General features: G+C 41.3%; 3 protein-coding genes and 1 long non-coding RNA gene across 5 annotated transcripts; 1 reads left to right on the top strand and 3 right to left on the bottom strand.

Annotated features, from left to right (window-relative positions):
• Positions 1 to 2,829: 2,829 nt before the first annotated feature.
• LOC124301269 (uncharacterized) lies at positions 2,830 to 12,443 on the bottom strand. The gene is made up of 3 exons (XR_006907441.1): positions 12,201 to 12,443; positions 8,757 to 8,939; positions 2,830 to 2,863 (listed from the first exon to the last, which is right to left on the bottom strand). It is a non-coding gene; the product is annotated as an uncharacterized LOC124301269 (long non-coding RNA).
• On the top strand, positions 12,402 to 18,007 carry LOC124301262 (nuclear pore complex protein Nup214). Of its 2 annotated transcripts, none has more exons than XM_046756102.1 (5): positions 12,402 to 12,476; positions 12,885 to 13,179; positions 13,304 to 17,258; positions 17,348 to 17,546; positions 17,861 to 18,007. In XM_046756102.1, the coding sequence occupies exons 2-5, from the start codon at positions 13,069 to 13,071 to the stop codon at positions 17,886 to 17,888; spliced, it is 4,293 nt and encodes a 1,430-aa protein (XP_046612058.1). In that variant the 5' UTR covers positions 12,402 to 12,476; positions 12,885 to 13,068; the 3' UTR covers positions 17,889 to 18,007. The 2 variants fall into 2 exon arrangements, with proteins under 2 accessions (XP_046612058.1, XP_046612057.1); XM_046756101.1 differs by having other exon boundaries at positions 12,445 to 12,574; positions 12,886 to 13,179.
• On the bottom strand, positions 17,602 to 22,032 carry LOC124301263 (integrator complex subunit 4). Its single transcript, XM_046756103.1, has 7 exons — positions 21,686 to 22,032; positions 21,071 to 21,498; positions 20,631 to 20,957; positions 20,245 to 20,506; positions 19,720 to 20,182; positions 19,044 to 19,533; positions 17,602 to 18,917 (listed from the first exon to the last, which is right to left on the bottom strand). Exons 1-7 carry the CDS (start codon positions 21,734 to 21,736, stop codon positions 18,179 to 18,181), a joined length of 2,760 nt encoding a protein of 919 aa, XP_046612059.1. The 5' UTR covers positions 21,737 to 22,032; the 3' UTR covers positions 17,602 to 18,178.
• Positions 22,033 to 23,033: 1,001 nt separating this feature from the next.
• Positions 23,034 to 25,066, bottom strand: LOC124301266 (uncharacterized). The gene is made up of 3 exons (XM_046756111.1): positions 24,663 to 25,066; positions 23,786 to 24,030; positions 23,034 to 23,711 (listed from the first exon to the last, which is right to left on the bottom strand). The coding sequence occupies exons 1-3, from the start codon at positions 24,954 to 24,956 to the stop codon at positions 23,144 to 23,146; spliced, it is 1,107 nt and encodes a 368-aa protein (XP_046612067.1). The 5' UTR covers positions 24,957 to 25,066; the 3' UTR covers positions 23,034 to 23,143.
• Between the last annotated feature and the right edge of the window lie 350 nt (positions 25,067 to 25,416).

Here is a 25,416-nt window from a genome sequence, read left to right as displayed (position 1 = left end):
CCGGGTTCTCAACCTCCCAGATCTCGCGCTTCGGGTCCGCTACGCGGTGAAACTCGACCTCCAGGATAAGCGCTCCGTGGTTCCTGGTTCATGTTTACAATAAATTATTTCAATTCGTTTTTCGCGCAACCCCAAATTCCGTAGCTGTCAGTCCGCTAATAAAATTTCTCGACTTCCAGGATAAGCGCTCCGTGGTTCCCGGTTCATGTTTACAATAAATAATTTCAATTCGTTTTTCGCGCAACCCCAAATTCCGTAGCTGTCAGTCCGCTAATAAAATTTCTCGACTTCCAGGATAAGCGCTCCGTGGTTCCCGGTTCATGTTTACAATAAATAATTTCAATTCGTTTTTCGCGCAACCCCAAATTCCGTAGCTGTCAGTCCGCAAATAAAATTTCTCGACTTCCAGGATAAGCGCTCCGTGGTTCCCGGTTCATGTTTACAATAAATAATTTCAATTCGTTTTTCGCGCAACCCCAAATTCCGTAGCTGTCAGTCCGCTAATAAAATTTCTCGACTTCCAGGATAAGCGCTCCGTGGTTCCCGGTTCATGTTTACAATAAATAATTTCAATTCGTTTTTCGCGCAACCCCAAATTCTGTAGCTGTCAGTCCGCTAATAAAATTTCTCGACTTCCAGGACAAGCGCTACGTGGTTCCCGGTTCATGTTTACAATAAATAATTTCAATTCGTTTTTCGCGCAACCCCAAATTCCGTAGCTGTCAGTCCGCTAATAAAATTTCTCGACTTCCAGGATAAGCGCTACGTGGTTCCCGGTTCATGTTTACAGTAAATAATTTCAATTCGTTTTTCGCGCAACCCCAAATTCCGTAGCTGTCAGTCCGCTAATAAAATTTCTCGACTTCCAGGATAAGCGCTCCGTGGTTCCCGGTTCATGTTTACAATAAATAATTTCAATTCGTTTTTCGCGCAACCCCAAATTCCGTAGCTGTCAGTCCGCTAATAAAATTTCTCGACTTCCAAGATAAGCGCTCCGTGGTTCCCGGTTCATGTTTACAATAAATAATTTCAATTCGTTTTTCGCGCAACCCCAAATTCCGTAGCTGTCAGTCCGCTAATAAAATTTCTCGACTTCCAGGATAAGCGCTACGTGGTTCCCGGTTCATGTTTACAATAAATAATTTCAATTCGTTTTTCGCGCAACCCCAAATTCCGTAGCTGTCAGTCCGCTAATAAAATTTCTCGACTTCCAGGATAAGCGCTCCGTGGTTCCCGGTTCATGTTTACAATAAATAATTTCAATTCGTTTTTCGCGCAACCCCAAATTCCGTAGCTGTCAGTCCGCTAATAAAATTTCTCGACTTCCAGGATAAGCGCTACGTGGTTCCCGGTTCATGTTTACAATAAATAATTTCAATTCGTTTTTCGCGCAACCCCAAATTCCGTAGCTGTCAGTCCGCTAATAAAATTTCTCGACTTCCAGGATAAGCGCTACGTGGTTCCCGGTTCATGTTTACAATAAATAATTTCAATTCGTTTTTCGCGCAACCCCAAATTCCGTAGCTGTCAGTCCGATAATAAAATTTCTCGACTCCCATCAACCATTATCGATGGTTGTTCGAGGTGGTTGAAGGTGGTCGGAGATGGACGAGGAGGAGGACGAGGAGGACGAGGATTTGTGCTGGGTGAGTAAAACACTTTTATAATATTTGATGGCAATTGTACTTATATTTCATCTGAAATATTACAAACTTGTCACGTTTACAATAAATTATTTCAATTCATTTTTCGTGCTAGCACATATTCAGTAGCTATGAATAATCTCATACAATTTATTATATTATTAATTAATCAATTAATATTCTTATAATATTTAATGGCAATTGTAATTATATTTCATCTGAAATATTACAAACTTGTCACGTTTACAATAAATTATTTCAATTCATTTTTCGTGCAAGCACATATTCAGTAGCTATGAATAATCTCATACAATTTATTATATTATTAATTAATCAATTAATATTCTTATAATATTTAATGGCAATTGTAATTATATTTCATCTGAAATATTACAAACTTGTCACGTTTACAATAAATTATTTCAATTCATTTTTCGTGCAAGCACATATTCAGTAGCTATGATTAATCTTGTACAATTTATTACATTATTAATTAATTGAATAATTACAATAATCCTTACACAATATTTTTGATGTGTTCCTATACTAAAAATATTCATTAATATTCCAGGTATCACCCGAGGTGGTCGGAGGTGGACGAGGAGGAGGACCAGCTGGACGAGGCGGAGGACCAGGTGGACGAGGAGGAGGACGAGGTGGACGAGGAGGAGGCGGGGTGGGTCGTGGGAGAGGACCTCTCCTCTCCTCAGAGGAGGAGAGGGGGAGGGGCCGGGAAGGGGGAGGGGTGGGCGGGGAGGGGGAAGGGACGGGACGGGAAGGGGTGGGGGCGGGGAGGGGAAGGGGTGGGGCGGGGGAGGGAGGGAGGGAGGGAGGGAGGGAGGGAGGGAGGGAGGGAGGGAGGGAGGGAGGGAGGGAGGGAGAGAGTGGAGCACGGATGTCGATGCGAGCCCGTTAGAGTTAATAGAGCAGTACACCCCCCGCCCGCCCACCCTCCCGCCACCGCGCCCTCCCGCCCTCCCGCCCTCCCTCCCCACTACCCCCGCCCCGCCCCGCCCCCTCCCCCGCCCCTTCCCTTCCCGGCCCGTCCCTTCCCCCTCCCCGCCCACCTCTCCCCCTTCCCGGCCCCTCCCCCTCCCCTCCTCTGAGGAGAGGAGAGGTCCTCTCCCACGACCCACCCCGCCTCCTCCTCGTCCACCTGGTCCTCCGCCTCGTCCAGCTGGTCCTCCTCCTCGTCCACCTCCGACCACCTCGGGTGATACCTGGAATATTAATGAATATTTTTAGTACAGGAACACATCAAAAATATTGTGTAAGAATTATTGTAATTATTCAATTAATTAATAATGTAATAAATTGTACAAGATTATTCATAGCTACTGAATATGTGCTTGCACGAAAAATGAATTGAAATAATTTATTGTAAACGTGACAAGTTTGTAATATTTCAGATGAAATATAAGTACAATTGCCATCAAATATTATAAAAGTGTTTTACTCACCCAGCACAAATCCTCGTCCTCCTCGTCCTCCTCCTCGTCCACCTCCGACCACCTTCAACCACCTCGAACAACCATCGATAATGGTTGATGGGAGTCGAGAAATTTTATTATCGGACTGACAGCTACGGAATTTGGGGTTGCGCGAAAAACGAATTGAAATTATTTATTGTAAACATGAACCGGGAACCACGTAGCGCTTATCCTGGAAGTCGAGAAATTTTATTAGCGGACTGACAGCTACGGAATTTGGGGTTGCGCGAAAAACGAATTGAAATTATTTATTGTAAACATGAACCGGGAACCACGTAGCGCTTATCCTGGAAGTCGAGAAATTTTATTAGCGGACTGACAGCTACGGAATTTGGGGTTGCGCGAAAAACGAATTGAAATTATTTATTGTAAACATGAACCGGGAACCACGGAGCGCTTATCCTGGAAGTCGAGAAATTTTATTAGCGGACTGACAGCTACGGAATTTGGGGTTGCGCGAAAAACGAATTGAAATTATTTATTGTAAACATGAACCGGGAACCACGTAGCGCTTATCCTGGAAGTCGAGAAATTTTATTAGCGGACTGACAGCTACGGAATTTGGGGTTGCGCGAAAAACGAATTGAAATTATTTATTGTAAACATGAACCGGGAACCACGTAGCGCTTATCCTGGAAGTCGAGAAATTTTATTAGCGGACTGACAGCTACGGAATTTGGGGTTGCGCGAAAAACGAATTGAAATTATTTATTGTAAACATGAACCGGGAACCACGGAGCGCTTATCCTGGAAGTCGAGAAATTTTATTAGCGGACTGACAGCTACGGAATTTGGGGTTGCGCGAAAAACGAATTGAAATTATTTATTGTAAACATGAACCGGGAACCACGTAGCGCTTATCCTGGAAGTCGAGAAATTTTATTAGCGGACTGACAGCTACGGAATTTGGGGTTGCGCGAAAAACGAATTGAAATTATTTATTGTAAACATGAACCGGGAACCACGTAGCGCTTGTCCTGGAAGTCGAGAAATTTTATTAGCGGACTGACAGCTACAGAATTTGGGGTTGCGCGAAAAACGAATTGAAATTATTTATTGTAAACATGAACCGGGAACCACGGAGCGCTTATCCTGGAAGTCGAGAAATTTTATTAGCGGACTGACAGCTACGGAATTTGGGGTTGCGCGAAAAACGAATTGAAATTATTTATTGTAAACATGAACCGGGAACCACGGAGCGCTTATCCTGGAAGTCGAGAAATTTTATTAGCGGACTGACAGCTACGGAATTTGGGGTTGCGCGAAAAACGAATTGAAATTATTTATTGTAAACATGAACCGGGAACCACGTAGCGCTTATCCTGGAAGTCGAGAAATTTTATTAGCGGACTGACAGCTACGGAATTTGGGGTTGCGCGAAAAACGAATTGAAATTATTTATTGTAAACATGAACCGGGAACCACGGAGCGCTTATCCTGGAAGTCGAGAAATTTTATTAGCGGACTGACAACTACGGAATTTGGGGTTGCGCGAAAAACGAATTGAAATTATTTACTGTAAACATGAACCGGGAACCACGTAGCGCTTATCCTGGAAGTCGAGAAATTTTATTAGCGGACTGACAGCTACGGAATTTGGGGTTGCGCGAAAAACGAATTGAAATTATTTATTGTAAACATGAACCGGGAACCACGTAGCGCTTGTCCTGGAAGTCGAGAAATTTTATTAGCGGACTGACAGCTACAGAATTTGGGGTTGCGCGAAAAACGAATTGAAATTATTTATTGTAAACATGAACCGGGAACCACGGAGCGCTTATCCTGGAAGTCGAGAAATTTTATTAGCGGACTGACAGCTACGGAATTTGGGGTTGCGCGAAAAACGAATTGAAATTATTTATTGTAAACATGAACCGGGAACCACGGAGCGCTTATCCTGGAAGTCGAGAAATTTTATTTGCGGACTGACAGCTACGGAATTTGGGGTTGCGCGAAAAACGAATTGAAATTATTTATTGTAAACATGAACCGGGAACCACGTAGCGCTTGTCCTGGAAGTCGAGAAATTTTATTAGCGGACTGACAGCTACAGAATTTGGGGTTGCGCGAAAAACGAATTGAAATTATTTATTGTAAACATGAACCGGGAACCACGGAGCGCTTATCCTGGAAGTCGAGAAATTTTATTAGCGGACTGACAGCTACGGAATTTGGGGTTGCGCGAAAAACGAATTGAAATTATTTATTGTAAACATGAACCGGGAACCACGGAGCGCTTATCCTGGAAGTCGAGAAATTTTATTAGCGGACTGACAGCTACGGAATTTGGGGTTGCGCGAAAAACGAATTGAAATTATTTATTGTAAACATGAACCGGGAACCACGGAGCGCTTATCTTGGAAGTCGAGAAATTTTATTAGCGGACTGACAGCTACGGAATTTGGGGTTGCGCGAAAAACGAATTGAAATTATTTATTGTAAACATGAACCGGGAGCCACGGAGCGCTTATCCTGGAAGTCGAGTTTCACCGCGTAGCGAACCCGAAGCGCGGGATCCGGGAGGTTGAGAACCCGGTACTCGAAATACGTAGCGGACCCGAAGCACGGGATCCGGGAGGTTGAGAACCCGGTACTCGAAATTTGCGGAGCGCGACTCTCATCCGTCCGCTCTACTGCGCGGTTGTTTCCAGACTGAGGAATTCGGCTAGCTGATTTTGAATTGGTGACGTCACTTTCTGAACATCCGACATCCAAACTTTGGTATTAAACTCTAATACTATGTATGATGATGTATGATGTATGATGTACGATGTATGATGATATGATATGATGTATAATGCTTTTAGTTTTCACGTTTCATACAAGAAATACACACTTCATCTCTCCTGCCGAGTCCAGACTCAAGCGGCCAGGCCCTTCGATGGTCAGCCGTTGACTGAAGATATATTCCTCAGTGAACGGGTCGGCTAATAACGCTGCCGTTCTGCGACAGTTGGATGATGAAAAATTTCGCTCGTATCTTTCAAATGTGTCTTAAAATACACTCGAAGTGTTAAGAAGCGTCGTTCTTTCTCTCCCTATCACCTTTCTAGGTCTTTAAATCACTACGCAGTGTTAAATACTGTCTCATATACGAAGCATCCATTTCATCTCGTTCAGAATTAGCGCATCCGTTATGTATTGCAGTTACTCTGAATTTTTTTCCATCCGAATACTTTTCGAAAAACAATTCCGCTCCTCCACCCAACGCAGATACTTCACTTGCGACCAGCTAAAACAACGTTTCGATTCTATGCCTATGAAAATTCAAGATCGAGAGAGCAAATGAAAAGTTGTTGGAATAATTATGAATACTGATGTTATGGAATACATCGAGCGCACGTCGAATAGAATCCCATTTCGAAATGAATAATTCTTCTCTTTCCATATCATAGCTAAACTAGTAATATAGGTAAATAGGATGGTTGGAGGTGTTCGAAAATGGTAGGACATTTCAAAAGTTAAAGTCGACGATGATCCGGTGCATCAATTTTATCGTTACAGATTTTCTTTTCCCATGAGGCATAGAGTATTCAACAACGATAATGCAGTCCTTAAAATTCATCATTCATCTCTGTCTGGAAAGCTAATTCGCAAGGCGTGGTATTCTATTCTATTTGCATTATTAGGAAAATACCCGTACTCTACATACACTGTTTCTAATCTTTTGCTACATTTGGTTTAATCCCCATGCTTCCACAGCACGAATAGTCGGAAATGTTTTCGATTATCCATAATAAAATAAAAGAAGTAACAAAGTTTAAATTTATTGTTAAAGCTCTAATGAATACATCAAACTGCGGTCGAATCAATTCATTTATTATTTGCACATGGCCTCTGTATATTTGATAAATTATTCCTAAATACATTGAAACATACGTATTTATAATGAAATATCATGCAATGAGCTGTGTAAACTATAAACTATAATTTCTATCGAATAGCTGCTTTTATGTCAACAGGGCTTTGAGACTCAGTTCCGTTCGTCCTCCTCCTCGACCACCTCCGACCACCTCCAACAATCGCCAACCACCTCGAACAACCACCGATAACCACATCGGGTTGTACCAGGAATAGCAATAAATATTTTCAGTATAAGAACACATCAAAAACATTGCGTAAGGATTCATATAATCACAGGTTTTGTTTTTTGGCTGTAACTTTCGATGCGTTGATCGCAGCGTATTGGGACTGCGCCCAATCGATTTCTCTCGCAAAATCACGACGGAATAGTGCATGAAAGAATTGATTTCCCCGATTTTTAACATCGCGAAAATTTCAATCAAAAATGCAAACGGGTCAGCCTTACCATTGGATGAACAATATAAAGACAGTTGCCCTCATGGGCTTAGATGTGACAACCGAAAATTGCTCTGTGAGATATTTTAACGGAAGAGTAGAGAACCCATTGCAGAACATCAGAGAGTTTCCGATTTCAACATGATGCGGGCTGCATTCACCTTCCGAGTAACACAGTCTTCGCAATGGTAAGCCCAAGCCTGTACTTGGCCTGAGTGTACTTACCGACTTGTCGGCGGTACAAGAAATTATTGATGAGAATAAATGTCTTACAAAATTCGTAGCAAAACAGTGATTTATTTAAAGTATAGGTACCCGAGAGAAGAATATATACATAGATCATGAATAAAAATAGGCCAGATGTAATATTGATGCAGAGACCAAAGAGTATAAATGTATATGCGGTCCATGTATGACATTGATATATATATGATTCATTTCTGATTAATGCGTGATGCATACTATAAATTTTATAATATTCTAAGAATCATACTAGATGATCTACTATAATCAGCTATAATATGACAATAAAATAATTGTTCGTTTTGATATGGGATTCAATTCGACACGCAATCTATATATTCCGTAACATTAATATTCAGAATTAGGAGTAGGAATAGGAGTAGGGTCAGGAGTTGGAGTACGATCGCAGTAGAAGTAGTAGTAAGATTGAAGTTGAAGTAGGAGTAGGAGTAGAAGTAGGAGTATAAGAGGAGGGTAGAGGCGGGTAGGGTTGGGTATGGTAGGGTAGGGGTAGGGGTAGGGTAGAGGCTACCCTCCCCTCCCCTCACCCGCCGTTCACTACTACTCTTACTCCTATTCCTACTCCTACTCCAACTCCTACACTTACTCCAACTCCTACTACTCACACTCCTACTTCTACTCCTACTCCTATACCTACACCTAATCCTACTCCTACTTCTGCCTACTACCCGTTACCACCTTCCACTACCTCCGCCCTCCTCGTCGACCTCGTCCTTCTCCTCTTCCTTCACATCCCAGTCCTCCTCCTCGCCTTTATCCTCCTCGTCCTCTTCGTCCTCTGCCCTGTTTTCCTCATCCAAACACTTTCAATCACCGCCTACCGCCTCAGGTTATACCTGGAATACTAATAAATATTTTGAGTATTAGAATACATTAAAACTATTCTGTAATGATCGATATAAATTTTTTATCGACACTCTTTACCAAGAAGATCATGAGAAAATTATAGAAAATTATAGAAATTTTATTAGCGCATTGATAGCTACTAAATTTGAGCTTGCGCGAAAAATGAATTAATATAATTTATTGTAAGCACAAGTTTAAAAAAAAATATAATTACAATTGCTATCAAATATATAAATGTGTTTCGCTCGCCATGCAGAAATCCCCGTTCTCCTCGGCTTCCTCGTCCTCCTCCTCCTCGTCCACTTCGATCACCCGCAACCACCCCTAACCACCTCCGACCACCGCCAACCACCGCCAACCTCCTCCAACGACCACCGCTAACCACCTCGGGTGATACCTCGAATATCGATAAATATTTTCAGTATTAGAACACGTCAAAAATATTATTAAATTTTCGTTGGTTGTAACAGTCAATGATGGCAAGATTCAATTCATGAAATGTAGCTTTTATTACGACGTTTTGGCAGGACCCCGCTTGCCATCATCAGGTTTCTTAAAAAAATACTGATTGGTGTTGATGTTGTTGCTTGTTGATAAGATGTGTAGATTCCTTGTGGAGGCATTTTGGATGTGACATCCGTATGTGGATCCAATTCAATTATAGATGATGTTTGAAGTTCGTGACTGTGTTTTTGTGACCTGCGATGACTGCCCAAAAAATTCTGGTATTTGTTTCACAGTATACAGAATGAACACTGTCTTCGTGAATGTGCTACAAATCACGTTTAAACGTGCGCGTAAGTATAACGTATTGTGATTTTATGACAATAAATTTCGTCAAAAAATACCACAGAACTATCAGCTAAGTACTGACAGATTTGAAACACTACGCATAGCAATTTTAGCTCTAATTGAACAACTTTATCGTCATGTATTCCTATGTATACTATGCCAACCACTTACCAATATCAATTTCTTGATCCTAGTCGTTCGGCTTTTTTTCCGATTCAAAATGTTATCTGAAGCATGCATATTGTTTTGATAGTACAAAACATGACGTTTTTAATTATCAAACTTGTCAACTTGAAAGTTAGTCCGGAAGGTCAAAAGTCACCAGGTCAAGGACCTGGACAGCCAGAACTACGGAGCGCTCATCCTGGAAGTCGAGTGTCACCAGGTAGCGGACCTGGAGCGTATAAACTACGGAACGCTTGTCCTGGAGGTCGAGATCAAACAGGTGGAGGACCTGTACAGCCAAATCTACGGAAAATTTGTCCTGAAGGTCGAAAGTCACCAGGTTAAGGACCGAGACAGCCAGAACTACGGCGCGCTCGTCGTGGAAGTCGAGTTCCTGCAGGTATTGGACTTTGAGCGCAGAAACTACGGAGCGCTTGTCCTGGAAGTCAAGTTTCACCAGGTAGCGGACCTGGAGCGTAGAAACTACGGATCACTTGTCCTGGAACACGAGTTGCACCCGGAAGCGGATCCGAAGCGCAGGATCCAGGAGGTAGAGAACCCGGTACTCGAAATCTGCGGAGCGCGATTCTCAGACGTCCGCTCTACCGCGCGGTTGTTTCCAGACTGAGGAATTTGACTAGCTGATTACTACAGATCGATGACGACAAGAGAAAAAATCTTTGGGTGACGTCACTTTCTGAACATCCGACATCCAAACTTTCGTTTCGAACTTCAATACTATGTATGATATGATATGACGTATAAGGATTTTAGTTTTACATATCAGACAAGAAATATGCACTTTACCTTTCTTACCGATTTTAGACTCAAGCGGCTAGGCCCTTGGATGGTCAGCCGTTGACTAAAGATATATTCTTGAGTTAACGGGTCAGCCAATAACGTTGCCGTTCTGCGACAGTCGGATGATAAAAATTTTTGCTCGTACCTTTCAAATGCGTGTTAAAATACACTCATAGTTTTAAAAAGCTTCGTTCTTTCTCTCCCTATCCCAAAAAAAAAACGAAATGCTGCAAGTCACCTTTTCAGATCTTTAAATCAGGATACTGCATTAAATGCTGTCTCATATACGGAGCATCCATTTCATCTCGATCGAAATTAGCGCATCCGTGATGTATTACAGTTACTCTGAATTTTTTTCCATACAGACACTTTCCGAAAAACAATTCTGCTTCTCTACCCAACGTAGATACTTTACTTGCGACTAGCTAAAACAGCTAAATAGATCTTAGAATAATTATGAATATCAATGCCATGGAATATATGTATGAGCAAGTGGTCGAGGAGGAGGAAGGTGGTCGGAAGTGGTCGGTCGTGGTTGGAGGTGTTTGGAACTGGTAGGGGGTGGTAGAACGTGGTCGGAGATGGTCGACGGAGGCAGGGGGCGGTACGAGGTGACAGAAGGTGGTAGGAGGTGTTAGGTGGTGGTTGGAGGTGAACGAAGATGGTAGGAGGTGGGTAGAGGTGGTAGGAGGTGTTTGGAGGTGGTTGGTGGTGATTGACGATGGTCGAAGAGGTCGTGGACGATGAGGATGCCGAGGTGGGGGCGGCAGTGGTCGGGGGACAAGGTGGTCGAGGAGGACGAAGGTAGTCTCAGGTGGTCGTAGGTGGTTGACGGTGCTTGGACGTGCTCGGTGGTAGTTGGGGATGGTTGGCAGTAGTCGTGATGGTCATTGGAGGCGGTTGGCAGTGCACGCCAATCTCAAGCTTTCCAGAGTGGGCGCACTCTGGGCCCACTTGCCCGCCGAAAACTGGTTACAAAAAGTTACCCAAGGGTATCCGTCTTTATATTCTTCAGTCAACGCTTCTGGCCCGTCCGTTGCTTGCAGCGACTGCAGAGCACGGTCTTACATACAGGTTTTTGCAACGAACTGAAATTCGAGCGGTGGGGGTAGCCGCGTTATTGTCCAAATTTTTTTGCCACTACTGGCCACTACGCAGCGCTGTCAGTTATTCATAACATAACAACGTAAGGTTATTTGTGTATGAGTATCAAAAAGATAGGTTAGGGTTCCGTCAAATAATAATAATAAGCTTATGAATAACTCGTAGCGCCGCTCTTGTGGCCATAAGTTGTACTTTTGTTTCGGACCTGAACTAACCATCCCCCACCACGTTCCTTGCAAGACCTGTATGTAATAGCGTTTTCCACTGGTTGCACTGAGTTTGAACAGAAAGCGCGCTAGCGGTAGACTCGTATTTCCAGCGTGTTCCACTGGCAGCTCGGGTGCGTGAATTTAGCATTGAGCGCGTAAAATATTGCACTGAAATCGGGAGTCGGTGTCAAAGTAGTGCAATTATGGCTGCAGATCGTGAAAGAGTCGAAGTGGATGCTGTGACTGCAACCCTTTTATTAGATCTAATTTCATCTTCGTCTAGCAGTGATGATGCTTGCTGGAGCCAAAAGATAGAGAGATTCCCAAAATTTTAAATTTCATAGGAGTAATCCACAGCATGTCCGATATCGAAGTATGAATACACATTTTTTCAGCTTCTAGAGGTTAACTGCTAGGTATATTTCAGGAGATTGGGACAACTTGACTTGCTGCTTATTAATTTTTATCTTTTCAGCGGAATTGTCAATATTTTTTGCCCTTGTATGCTCGTGTTTAACATTTGTGACATTTATTTACAAACAAAAAATTACCGTTGCGTTTGTTCAATTGGCTTCTTTATCACTTACTTGAAAAACTGCCAGTCGCGCAGTCGGTCAAGTAACGTCACATTATTTCTGATTTAGAAGAAATTATGATCCAGTCTGCCTTTATACGTTTTACGGCGTGTTCCACTCAGGTTTGCCCCGATGCCGGGCGACGTATGCACGGAACGAGTGCCCCCTGTTCGAGCAGTGCGCACTCAGTGCAACCAGTGGAAAACGCTAGACCGTGCTTCAGAGCCAACCGAGCTCCTGCCCTTCCTATCCCACTTTCGATGTTTTCATCCTCATTGATTGGTTAGTCCAATTTTTACTCAAAGGCGCTGTAACGTTACAATCAAAAACTTTATTTAATGATAATATAAAAAATGAAGGCGGCACCGGAGCCTAAGGATGTACTGGTACGCTTTTTCTACTATACATGTATTTCAAATATCCATTTAACAATCTACAATTCAATCGTCAATCATAACCTCAAGGTTTTTTAATTCCCAGTTCTACTTAGATTGATAAAATCAATATAAACAAAAGTTTCAATTGATATCATAAATGTAATATTAGTTGCCATCATTGTGTACTCTAATTGTAACGCTACACTATAAACTATTCATTGAAATTATGGCAATTCAGAGTTATCAACTTTAATTGTACATGTGTAGTAATTAACATTTATTACTGTAGCGTATACAACTGTTACAATACATTTTTGCAGGAATTTCAATTTAAACAATCCACACATTGGAAAATATCAGATGGATTCAGCTCAATTCCTGTAGCTTGTAGCCTGATTGCAGTAGATGGGAAACGTGGATTGATTTACACAGCTTGCGACCACAAAATCATAGTCCTGAAAAGTGGCCACAGTCTGGACAAGGAATGGAGAAAGGAATTTGTTATGCCAGCAAAAGTTACTTGCCTTGCATTTAATTGCAATTGTTCGTACTTAGCTGTTGTTTTTGATTCTCCCACAGCTTACATTTACAATGCTGCTTCAGTTGTACAACAGGTATATTTAAAATCTAGAAATAATTTCATTTACTCCACAAAATCAAAATATGAACTGAGGATACTGTTGTGTCCGAACTTGTAATAACAATCTATCTATTTCACAACTATGTGAATATTTACAGCAATTGGAGCTGCTACGAGAGATCAAATTATCGTCCTCATATAATGTCCATATTTTGGATCTTCGTTGGAATCCTTGCATCTCTGGAATGTTATGTACAGTAACAAGTGATCACTCTATAGGCAGTTTTAATATATCATCTGACAAAAATTCATCAGTTCTGACAATATTGGAAAAACTAGAAAAGTTAGATGTGCTCTGTGTGGCTTGGAGTCCCAAGGGAAAACAATTAGTAGTCGGAAGCAAGAATGGAAGTTTGCTACAGTTGAAACCAGATTTAAAGGCAGCCAGAATCATTGCAGGTCCTGATCCAAGCATCGGCAGTGTCATTGCTCTTTTATGGATCAGCAGTTACCAATTTTGCGCTGCCTATTTAGACCCACAAGACTCACGAATTAATGTCCTCATTATAGATGCCCCCAAAGGTGAATCTAAGGGCATCTTTACTTGTTATGAAGATATAACTTATAGCGTGCCCGATGTTGAAGGAAAGGAGGGCAGTCCGCCACGATACTATTTTGAACATATTGCTGAATGGGGATTAATTATTGCTGCCAGTAGTACCAGTAGTGAAATTGCTGTTCTTGGCTCACTAGATAATGGAACAACATGGCAGCAATGGCAATTAGTTGACAGTGGAAGAGCTCAGCTACCTCTTGTGCGAACTAATGAAACCTTCCCTGTTGGCTTAGCAGTAGATAGAACATCTGTAAACAAACTACCGTGGGGTGGAGAGGGCTCAACGCTTCCCTACCCTGTACCTATACTTCATATATTTGGAACTTCAGGGCAGCTCTGCAGTTTTCATATGGTAAATTTAATGCCAGGAATTCCACCAGTCTGCTCTCCTCCGACTGAAACTCTTCCATTGGATAGTGAACCACACCCAAGTCTTGCTCCTACAGAAATATCATTTAATTTGGATGGCAGAGTCACCAGCACTCCACGACCTAAACAAATTGAGCCGATCATGGATCGACCAACATCAGCTGTAACCACAAACGTATCTCCGAAGACCTCAGAAGTTTCTATTCCACAACCGCAAACTGAATTGTTTGTAACAAAACCCCCTATTGAGAAAATTGAAGTATCATCGAAAGTAGACACATCATTAGTACCCAGAAAGGAACTAAAAGAGACGGAAAAAGTCAGCATTGACAGTAACGTATGTGTTTTGACATACGAGGAGGTATGCAATGATTTTGAAAAAGAACTGAGTAGTCGTAAGGAAACACAGTCCGTAGATATCGGCTCGCCAGGCGAACGTACGCAACTTATTGAAAAATCTGAAAATATGCAACGCTTCCTAACAGATTTACAGGAAACAACTACTAGTTTGACAAGTGACATCAATTACTTAAAAGCTTTGTTATTGCAGACTTTTGCCTGGCTGGAAGAAACGAAATCTAAATGCTCTTCTAAAGCTTCAAGTAATCCCCAAAATCGAGGAAATAATAATAAGCTGAAAGAATTGCAAAATCTTGTCTATTATATTCAATCTCAATTGGAGCAAGCTGCAAGAGCCCTAGATTACGAATGGTTCGAGCATATAAAGAAAGAAAAAAATAAAATGAAAGTACCGAGGCTTGATTTTGTTCATCAAATCATGCTTCAGCATTCACAATCTATTGCCAAAATGGAAAATTTGATTCAAGCTCAGGTTAAGAAGTGGAAAACTCTTACACGTAGAGATATTACTTCCTCGTTAAATAAATCCTTGGCCGATATGTCTCTATCTTCATCCGTCAATAACAAATCTCCTAGTGGTGCTATAGAGTACAAATGTAAAGCAATTGCACAGAGAAATTGCAGCTTTACCTGTGAGAAACAACGCACTTTGAGGAATTTGTTGAACCAAACCACGATAAAGGTAATTAAAGCAGCAACCCCTTCAGAAATTCAGGATCGCTTGGAGGCAACAATATCTTCTCTGGCAATGCAAAGTCCACCCAAAGAAGTACAGAGACGTAAGAATGACTTAATAGAAAAGCTGATGCGGGAAGATGCACTACCTGCACCTCCACCTATCCCAGCTGCAAAAAGTCCCTTAGCATCTTTGGATCAAATTGTCGCCAACATTGGATCTGTTGGCATTCAGCCTAACCTTAATTTGCAGAATAAAGCCCCAGCCTTGATCGGAACACCTGCTTCCACTCTACCAATCAAAACATCTCAAGTTGGAGTCAAACCTAGTAGCACACAGAATAAGGCCACAGCATCCATTTCTCTTCCGTCGATCAAAGTACCACAAGTGGATGGCAAAGCACGAATAGCTGCTACATTAGTAGCATCGCAAACCCCATCAACAGCACAGTCTGTACAAAGCAAGCCAACTTCTGCTGCACTATTTGGCACACCTCCTACACCTCATACACCTCCAAAACCCATAACTGGCATCCCCAGTGGAATGAAATCTGTGACAATATCAGAAGTATCTCCATTCACATCTTCTGCTTCTAGATCATCGGTATTACCATTGTTGCCTTCTGCACTGATGCCAACTACAATCACAGCTATTAATAAACCTTTTTCAAAAATTGACACTCTTCCATTTAATTCTGTTATTGCTAAAACTGAGGCACAGTCAATACTTCCAACATCTACAACAATATCTACCTCAACAACTACACCAATAGTAGTTTCCACTTCTATACAAACCATCCCACAATCCAGTGTTAGTTTTATGTCAACAGTTCAAACACCAGCGAGCCAAGCGTCAACTTATCCCATTACACTGAAAACGTCAAATAGTTCAGTCACCACACAAAGAGCATTAACGACTACAACTTCGGTAAACGTAACAACGTCACAAATCGCGAGTTTTTCATTTGCAACTAAACCTGCAAGTAATACGCCTTTTTCATTCGCCTCAAAATCAGTAGCCAGCCCAACATCAAGCACAGCTCAGTCGTTAGATCTGTCAGTCATGGGGTTGGACTTACAGACTTCTAATACTTCGATTAAAAACGTAACACCAACAACAACAGTGGCGGCTGGTGGCTTTTTTGGATCTGTTGGGACATCATCACCTGGATCAATATTTGGTCGAACTTCAGCTATCTTGAAGGATAAGCCAGCAAATCCAATTTTTGGGAATCCTCCTGGGTCTTCGCTGTTTGGCGGGGTCTCAGTGGATAGTAACATAATGTCTTCGTTCAGCGAAAGTGCAACACCTGGTGCGCTAAAGCTACCAGTTTTTGGTAATAGCCCCACTGGCCTAACTGCACCTATTTTTGGTGGATCTGCTGCAAACCCGCTGAAGTCTGTTTCTGTTGAAACACCAGCTGTATCCACAGCTACATCAGGATTTGAAAATTCCGCTAATTTACCATCAGCTTCAGTTTTTGGTAATGTTTCTACCACCTCCGACACTCCATCTATATTTGGAGGTAAATCTACTGAATTTTCAAGTGCACCTACTTTGGGAGGAACTACCAGTCCACCGGCATCAATTTTCGGCAAAGCTAATAACAGTCCCATTAAACCACCAATATTTGCTGGTGACTCTGTTAATTCTTCGACACCCTCTGTTTTCGGCAGACCTCCCGATGCTGAATCATTTACGTTTGGTGGTATTCCAGCTAGTTCTACACCACTACCAGCTTTCGGAAGTGGTCCCACAATTTCCACGAGCCCATCAATGTTTGGTGGAGCTATTTCTAATCCCCAAACTGCATCAATTTTTGGTGGTACAGCTCCAACTCCTTCTACCTCATCTGTCTTTGGTACTGTTACACCGTCAAATCAATCAATATTCGGAGGGGCACCTGTAATTCCTACTCCTACTACTAACATCGGCTCAACTTCACCTACGCTGACGGCTACTGCACCAGCATTTAGCCAAACAGCAACTTTTGGTGCCAAGCCAGCATTTGGATCCACTTTTGGAGCATCAAAACCTATATTTGGCGGCGGATTTGCAAATACTGCATTTTCAGGTGCTACACAACCTACAAGTAAGCATTTGCTAATTAGTTGATGAATATTTGTCAAAAATATTTTGTCAGTGAACAATTCCTTTCAAGTAAAAATATCTGAGTTTCAGCTGCTTTCGGTGGGTTTGGTACGCCATCGCCATTAGGAGCTAACTCCGGTAGTATCGGCAGCAGTTCAATGCAGAAAGTATTTGGTGAAAGCAGTGGAAGTAGTACCTTTGAAAATCTTGCCACTCAGGAAGGAGGTTTAACTTTTGGCAATTTAGCTCAGAAGCAACAAGAACCAGCAGCCCCACCACCCTTTTCAGGGTAAGCAAATTATCCTTAAAATGTTTTATGCGTTTCTGAGAAAGATATCAATACGAAAAATTAACATATTTTATTCACTCAAGTGTGCTGATTTGTATCAAGAAGAATATCACGCTCAATTCAACTTCGAATATGTAAAATGCTGATATCTTAAAACTTATTTGATAGCATTGAGGCATAATTGAGGGTAAATACCTTAGAATATAGTTAGCTTGGATCAAAATTAAACAATAATCCCAGAATACTACGATCTGAATATCGTTACATGATTTGATAAATTCACTTGTTTTGAAATCAATTGGTTACTTTTCCAGAGGAAGCTCGTTCCAGAGTTGGAGATAATGAAATCGACTGTGACCACATCAAGATTCATCAAGATTCATCAAGATTATCCCAATATACAAGTCGATCCGATAAGTCTCTTTTTATAACATGTATGAAAGTCTTGTAGTAAAATATTTGTACGACATTGTTGAAAGTTAAGACTATATTTTTAATCACTATAGATATAAGATTTTGTATTAATTTTAGTGTCAGATGTTATGAAATTATTGTTATGGTCTTTAAATAATAATTATGCTTTTATGCGCAAAGCATATATGTTTATTGATTGTCCAAAATATCATATTCATTCAGATACCTCTTTTGATTGGCTTGGGAGAAACGGAAACTTTGACAGGCTTGCACAAGTCAATAACACATGGATCGTCAAGTGGAGGATGCGTGCAAATAGGTGACGATGGAACAAGAAGCGATAATGAAACTTCCACGTTACAAGCTTCCATCCACACTTGATGCGAAAGTAGTACAGTTGTCCTAAGTCTGTATTCACTTTGATTAGTGGTTTGAGAACGTAAATCAGATTGTCGTGGTAGTAGTAATTGTATCTGCTGATCAGGATGGCGTAGTTTAATACGTAACATTTCCGGATCTCGAAGATTTAGAATCTTTGCTGTCAAAGGAATGCCTAATAGCAAACCACCCGTAAATTTCAAGGCAGCATCTGCGTCTCCTCTCGGCTCTTCGATGATAGCACGACAGACACGAGTCATTGTAGATGGTCTTGGCAGCCTTTCCTCTCCTTGTGCAGGAGGTGTTAGCAGCAAGGGTATCAGGAGGCGAGTTAAACTTCCAGGTTTCGCCTCTCCGAGAGAAGGTAATTGAAGAACCAAAGCCCTAGAGAATGGCGGTAATTTTCTAGAATCAGGTGGAAGAGCATCGGCCTCTGAAAGGAAGTGACGAGCCAGTGGTAACGCACTTCCGGTTGCACCACGTGTCACACGTATCAACTCTACTGCCAGTGCTTTCAAATGGATATCATTTGCCAAAGAAATTTCTTCTACGCCCAAGCCTGTGAACAATCTTTGCAGCCTGAAAATATTTAGACATTGTTCAGTAAAGCTCATTTCTATTTGTGAAAACTAATGAAATAATTGTAAGATCCCAAAATTTATTATGACTATATTATTTATCAACTAATATCAATGTGATATTTACTTTTGGGCATGCTGTAGTAACACAGCAACATTGTTGGTTGAGCTTGATCCAGAAATAGTTGATGAAGAACTTGATGGAGGAGATGAAAGCTCTTGAACAATCGACCTAAGTAGAAGAAGGCACCGTATGTAAAGAGCAGTGAATCGAGCTGCTCCTTCCATTCCAGAATCCATTTCTGCCAATCGATCTAATTCAACACCTGCTACTTCCAACAACTGTGTGTGAACTCTACCATATGGCCTTGCTCTTTCCGCTCCAACGACCATTCTTTCCAAAAACTCCCGGCCTCTTCGATCTCTGGTTTCATCATCTTCAATGCTATCTTTTCCAAGGCTGGGAAATGGTGTAGGAGTAGGTCTTAGCCTAGGTACGAGGTGAGGCATAGTATCTCTGAGGTAATGGTAATGCTTTGCAGCATGCTCTGTAAAAAGTGCTGGCATACTTGGGCAGTGTAACGCTGCATTGAATATCAGCACCAACACACTGGCATCTGTTTGTACCACATAAGGATATTCTATCATAAAGCATACATCACTTCTCATTTATTGAGAAGAATCATTCAAATTTTTCAGATAATCAGGTGTTTCTAGAAGTCCTAACTAAAACTTATTAACAATCGATTTTTAAATTTTATCCCGGAAAAAATTTTTCACAAAATTAGTACAACAAAGGATACAAGAAGGTTCGTCAACATCAGGTTCAGGCGTATCAAAGAATGGATGCCGACCAAGGAGCTGAGGCACAAGGGGGAGAGTAAGATATGGATGAGAAGCTCCTAGAGATGCTAAACAGGCTCGAATACTTTCTTTGTCTTGTGGATACCGGGCCAGATTATCCAATAATCTATTTACACACATATGAAGACAGTTGCGAGTGGCCAATCGACTTGTAGCCAAAGTGGCATGAAGCCCTTCTCTTACTTCCCCAGAGAAATCTTCCAAAGCTCCAAGTATAGTTTCTAACTGATCTTCCCTAAGAGTGACGCTGGCAGACATTTTACGCAATGATTCGATTGCTCTCAATCGCACATCCTGAATTTCGTCATTGAACATGTCCACCATAAAGTCAAGGGAAGTGCGCGCGATGTTAGGTTGCTCGAGAGACAAAGAGCACAAGGCTTCAACAGCAGCTGTACGTACCTATAAAAAATTATTTCCAAAAGTAGAGAATATTTACCTAATACATGGAACCTTATACTTACTTCCAAGAATTCATCTTCCAGTCCATGAATAAATGCCCCACAAGAACCACTCCTTTCTTCAACTTCTGGCCCTTCATCCCCGCCTCTCTTTTGCTTCTTATCCAATGCTTGCTCCACAAATCTGCGTGAAACGCCTTTCATCATTCCCAATAAAGACATTGCCGCAGCTCTCACTCGAGGTGACAGGTCACCCATCAGACCACAGATTTTCGAGAATGCACAATCTATCATCCTCAACTCTTCGCCATCTCCTACTATAATGCTATTAATGACAGGAACAGTTTTCAATTAGAAAAGAAATCGATAAATGCTTCATTCGTAATTTTGTATAATCATGTTGTTGCATGTCGGACGATTAGTTAAGAAGTAATGTCATTATTTCTTACTTATCAGGATACTCCACACCTAACAGCCATATTAGTTTTAATACAGCTCGGCGTACAATCTCATAATCGTCACGAAGGGCATCGCATGTTCCTGAAAATAGACTAGCTGGTAAGCGACATCCCCTTCGCGAATGTAATTCTGCCATAGTCTCGAACGCTTGGGCTCTGACTCGGGGATCTTGCGAATGAGCATAGTTTCCGACAAATTTCAACATCTCATCTGAAGTATTAGCAGTCAGAAATCGTCCAATTATAGATAGGCACCGTGTCTGTACGCCATGCCACGTGTCTGGTAAGTGATCGCGAGCTGCTTGTAGTGCCACACTCCTAGACAATAATAAAGACGTTAGAATGTTAAAACATTTGATAAATTTAATTTAGATAGGAAATCCCATTTTTAAGTATTGATCGCAATCGCAGTTTCATTTATGATTAAGTACCTGTGAAAATTCCCCAATTTTAACAAAGTAGCCAAGCCTTGACTTTTGACTCTGTGAGATTCTTCATTCTTTAATAAATTTGCTGTTTCTTCCACGATGTCAGCTTTGTCTGCTGGATCTTCTGCGACTCCTCCTAACTCTGCTAACACCCAAAGAATCTTTGCCCGGACAGCTGCTTCTGGTTCATTGGCAAACCTTTCGATAAGTCGCTTTGCTGCTAATGAAACATCTTCCGATTGCACTTGTGCGAGAGAATCAGATATTCGCAAAAGCAGCTGTAATGCATCATTTCCAGCTTTGCATTTATCAAGTAATTCTATGTAAGCTAACGCAGAACTACTATCCCCACTTGCACAGCTGTTCTTATTGCTCACCGATGCAGAGCAGCGAAGTGTGCGAATTTTTTTCACTGGTGGTTCAGTCAACACCTACAAAAATAAAATGAGTTTGAACATGTACGTTATGATTAGAAATTAGAAAACGTAATAATCAAGAATGTATTTTCTAATTTAGTTCTGAATGTTCACTTGATTAGCATGTACGCGTAATCCCAACCTCCAAAGTACAAATAGGGTTATGGGTAGTTTGAAAGAGGTGAAGTACTATGGATCCCACCTGACTTTGGCTGAATTCCGCCAGTACTCGTTTCTTCATTAATGCAGCCATTATTTCTATTAGTCCAGTAGAAATTGTAAACTTTTATATGACCATCTTACGATCATTGTCATCCAAGCCCTGGAATAGAAATCCAGGCTTGAATCTAGATTGGCGCTGATTCAGATAATGTGACCACGATATGCCACGGTATGAGAATAAGAGGTGGTCCGACTCGCGCTAGATGCTGTCATTGTTTTGCTAAAGTTCACCAGTCGAGTCCAGGTGTCTCATGCGCCGAAAAGCTACTAACTGCGAGAATATAAAGTACCTTTCGGAACAGTTTGTATTTGTATCCACGCAAAAGTGACGTCACATACAATCCGTCGAGTACACTTTCTAAAAAAAAAAATGATGGTCTTTCGGAGTACCAAACAACGATACTGATGTTATCGAATGCTAATACCCGTGCTGATAGTCGGATACGCAGCAATACTTTCCCAGCTTATTATATCCTAACAACGGGGCATCAAGAATTGCACCTGACAAATAAACGGGTGCGTGCGGAAAAATAAAGTGATCAAACTGGCATAAGCAAAGCGACGCCATTATTGTTTACATTTTAGCTTTTCGTCACGGTAGACGCCTGACGGGGAGTCAGGGGATTTTGGTAAAATAATCACAGAACATTACATGACGAACAGTTGGACCACCTTATATTCCTACACAGTGCCCAGCTAATCGTCCCACCCAGTAAACCAAAACGAATTGAAATGAATTGTATCAGTCAAAAACGAAATTGCCACGAATTGAAATAAATTGAATAGAATCAACAGACCTATGTGCCAATTCTTTTGAATTCCATTTAATTTGTTTTAATTCCGTTTTTGACATGCTCAATTCGTGTTGGTTTATTAGGCACAGGTTTCAAATTTTCGATTGTGTTCCTCGATAAAATCTGCGATTTGAAACGTTTTTTTTTTGTCTTTTAAAGGAAATTTAAAGTTTGCGAATTACAGGTTCAGGACAGCCGCCAAGCGCATATCGATCAAATGACGACCCGTCAGCTCTGCTCTGAGCCATTAGATGCTACCGGTCACCGGTTGGCTAATTTTTTTAAACGGAAGTGATTCGCAAACGATAAATTTCTGATCTACGGTTAGGCGTGGAATGAGTGTTGCATCAGTAATTTTACACGACTTGTATCGTTTTACATCTGGAATACTCCTGCGCAGATGCACGAGTAGGTTATCAGCAACGCATTGCAGTTGGCGGGGTTGCGCTCCACAGGAGTATAGATGCAACACTACATCATTGGCCGCACGATTAACTTGCGTGAAACAATACATTTGATTGATTCACTTTAACGTAGATTAAATACTGAATTTATTTGGATTATTATACACGTATGCTAAATTATACACTGCACATAATAATTAATATAACTACTCAATCATGTTATAGCGACTATCCATTACATCATTGACTACTCTTTCTGACTGAGCGTATACTGTGCTTAATTTCAAGAGCTAGTTTGTACCCTAGCTCAGGTCTGCGGTCTCTTCCCTCGACCATAGCTCTGACTTGACTTGAATTGACAATCACACCGTTGTTACCGATCACCGTCGATTTTGTTTTTTCAATATCAACAAGATCCACACCACGGCTACAATCGTCAATCAAAATAGTACGGAAACCGCTTGCCAGAGCATCAACGGCTGTTGCTCCAACGCACACATCGTACGCTAATCCGCATATGTAAATGTCGGTAGCGCCTTTGTTTTGCAGTTGAGAGAAGAGTGTCGTCTCCGTCAGCTTTCTGTTGTCCCAAAACACGGAGTACGAGTCCACTTCAGGATTTGTACCTTTGTATATTTTAACGGCGTTACTCACGACCACTAGGTCCTTGTGGAGCTCCGCGCCCCAGGAATCTTGGACGCAATGACGGGGCCACAGTCTCTGCTTCTGCGGAGGTGGACCAGCTAGCGTGACCGTGTCATAAACCTTTGCATCCTCCTTTGACACGCTGCTGGATGCGTCCACATCTCTAGGAAATATATAAAAAAAAAAGAAAAATCCCGATCAAGATGTACTTTGCAACAAGGCTAGTATAAATCTCACCGTAGATGAAGATTGTCGACGAAAGATACGTGATCCACGGGATGCCAATCAAGAGAATAAAATACCGCGTCGAAAGGTACCGTTTTCAAAAGGTGATTGATCGGTTCGATCACTTCGGAACCGTCCTGCTGAGCCGCACATTTCGTGATGTTAAGAGACCCAGATATGAAATCATTCTGAACATCAACAATTAAAAATGCGCTTCGAGGTCTCGTGCACACTTTGATCCAGCGATTCCAACAAACCTGGAACAATAATTGATTATGTTTTCTCTATATTTAATTGGAAATGCCCAGGACTGTTTCATTTCAATTTATTTCCAATGCTGATACGACTAGACTTGAATATTGATTCAAGTATACTATTTTTTATAATACGTTTGAACCAATTTAGTTTACAATTTTTTTAAATTGCAGTGAATTAATGAATTCATTCCAAATTCAAGTGTACGTCTTTTTACGATATTTCGAACGCTCGGTACATTCAATATGAAATGATTGCCATCGAAATCGGGTTTCTTCTTTCTTTCTTAGGTGTAATATAAAACATCGTTTTACCATTGAGCTGTTATGAGTTGTTTGTGGAAAAAGTTAACGTATTTTAACGTATACGCTATTGCCAAGGACGTAAGACAAATGTTAACTTTTAACAAATTGGTCACGAATGAATATAAGTATAGCATGAGCCAAATGGTATGGAAAGCGCGCGGTAAGAAATAAAATTAGTATTGCAGTTCGGGGTTGTTTTCTATATAAGTGCTCTTCGAATTCCTTTCGTTTAAGGAATAATTGGCCGGAGAGGGAACAAATAATTGTCCTCCGCTCGTGATCACTTGAGATCGTGCACGCGCGCACACAAACACATACATATTGCATACCTCGAACTCCTCTCTATCGATGAGCCCGTCCCCATTCGTGTCGAACACGGCGTAAATCTCATTCAATTGATTTTCCTCCAGACCATAGATCTTCCCTCGATCGTTACGAAAGAGCGCACGGCAAATAAGCTCGAATTCAGAAAGGGACAGAAATCCGTCCTCATCTTTGTCAAAAGCAGTAAAACACGCGTCCATCACTTTTATCTTGCGTTCTTCGTTTCCAGGTCGTTTGTTTAATCGATACTGCGAGGACTTGGATTCCGCATTACTCCCCATACCATGTACGATTTTCATCCATTACACCTATTGGCCGGTGCAAATTAAGCGATATTCTTATATAGTATGTGTTTTGCGTGCACATTATTATCTGTGTACAATAGCCGTAGATATTCGTTGTTGGATTACTCCTGGTAAAAATTCCGTTAGACGTAGATAGATACCCAAAAAAATAATGCCAAAAACCATATAGAAAACAGACACAGAATCAGTCTTGTATTCGTTTTTTTTCGGTTTTTGGTTCATTCTCTATACTTTTCTATTCGCGTCTAACGGAATTTTTACTGAGGACTATTAAATTATCGATTGGGAAAAAGAAAAATTGTTACAAATACGAATGTTCGATATATCAATGAGTTTTTGATTTGAACATTATGACAAAATATTTATGCAATACCGTACGTGCTATATTATTAAATTCACCAAGTACTCACGATGTGTCATCAGATATGATAGATTTGACTGCATCATTAATGCC

This window comes from Neodiprion virginianus, chromosome 3 (assembly GCF_021901495.1).
Source record: "Neodiprion virginianus isolate iyNeoVirg1 chromosome 3, iyNeoVirg1.1, whole genome shotgun sequence".
Taxonomy (NCBI): Eukaryota; Metazoa; Arthropoda; class Insecta; order Hymenoptera; family Diprionidae; genus Neodiprion; species Neodiprion virginianus.
Note: the sequence above shows the minus strand (reverse complement) of the source record. Positions and strands in the feature narration are given on the sequence as shown.